At 48.7% G+C, this 1,397-nt stretch overlaps 1 protein-coding gene across 1 annotated transcript; it reads right to left on the bottom strand.

The window, feature by feature from the left end:
- Positions 1–844: 844 nt before the first annotated feature.
- Positions 845–1,177, bottom strand: PV06_08038 (uncharacterized protein; the record flags this gene model as incomplete). The annotated part of the gene is made up of 1 exon (XM_016409331.1): positions 845–1,177. The coding sequence occupies one exon, from the start codon at positions 1,175–1,177 to the stop codon at positions 845–847; it is 333 nt and encodes a 110-aa protein (XP_016261085.1).
- Between the last annotated feature and the right edge of the window lie 220 nt (positions 1,178–1,397).

Genomic DNA, 1,397 nt, shown 5'->3' with positions numbered 1-1,397 from the left:
GCCATGATTGAGCGTAGAGGGTACTTTTCGAAGAATACAGACCGACCATAGGTATTGACGTGAAATCAGGAAGTCACAATAAGAATACAAGAAGTTGAAGAAGTTCAAGAAATTCAAACAGTCTATCTGCTGAATTAGACCACAGTCTGACTCAAGTAGCGAAGTGAGGGACCTAGAATGTCGGGCGTAAAGGTTGCTGTAGTGTTCTCCACTGCTCAAAATACTCCCAGGCCTGTAAGGCCAGTAGCTTTGTAGAGGGTCCGACAGCAACATTGCGGCCTGTAGACGTGCAAGTGCGACATGTTTGCCCAAATGGGAAATTCTCCATCCGACCAGCCTGATTTGTTGTACCTTCGCAGATCTACATAGCGCTTGTGGAGATCATCAAGTCGCCACGATCACGATCACGCTTAGAATCAACCTGTTGTCCAGTCCACGGTGCGGCAGAACAAGTCTCAGAGTGTTGGTTTCGGGCTATGCAGGTAAATGCGGACCACAGGGTTCTTATGTTTATCTAAACGAACTGGGCAATTCCAATTAATCTCAGGATCTGCGGAGGCGAGCATCGAAGGCTCTCCTGTTCTCCACGGACTAACCTCGCTGGGTACAAAGTTCTCATGATAGAAATATTGTCTGATACGTGCACAAGCTTTGGCATTTCCACGCTAGGCAGTCTCTGGCGCAAGCGTTTAGTCGAATCTCTGTAGTATATATCTCTGTGTCAAGAACAGGCCCGTCAAAGACGGTCAGGTGAATATGATATCTCTGGGTACGTTAGGTTGTGCAGGACTGTGATTGAAGTGCGTTGTCATCGTTTTGTGGACCGCCAGTGAGGAATCGATCCTCATGGTCCTTTTTGTGCTGGTTCAACGAAGCCCGAAATGCGGTCAAACTGTGCCTTATCCGCGAGTGGTCCGAATTCTGTACCAACTGCGGTTGGATTGCCCACCTTCCCAGCACTCACTTGTAAAGCGTTTACGTATTCCTTCATATAAACCTTTTCGTCTTCCTGGACAAATACTCTACTGGCCGCAACGCAAACTTGGCCTGAAAAGTTGCAGAGACCCTCCACAGTCCATTTCACGGCGTTCTTCAAGTCGCAGTCGTCGAAGATAACTACGTGGCTTTTCCCACCAAGTTTCAGTGCTACACACTTGAAGCTCGATCTCGCCGCCATTTCCTGGATTTCCCTCCGATCAGGATACTCCCGATGAAACTGATCTTTCCAACGCTATGTGGCTGGCGAAGAATGCGTCGGTGGCTCCATCTCCAGGGAGCACCTGAAAAATGTCGGGTGATATGCCAGCTTGTCTTGCAAGCTACTCAACTGCGATGGAGGCAAATGACATCTTCTCCGACAGCTTGAGTATGAAGTAGTTTCCCGTTGCCGAAGCTGG

The sequence above is a fragment of the Exophiala oligosperma genome, assembly GCF_000835515.1.
Source record: "Exophiala oligosperma strain CBS 72588 unplaced genomic scaffold supercont1.7, whole genome shotgun sequence".
Taxonomy (NCBI): domain Eukaryota; kingdom Fungi; phylum Ascomycota; class Eurotiomycetes; order Chaetothyriales; family Herpotrichiellaceae; genus Exophiala; species Exophiala oligosperma.
The sequence above is the reverse complement of the archived record's forward strand: the minus strand, read 5'-3'. Positions and strand labels throughout refer to the sequence as shown.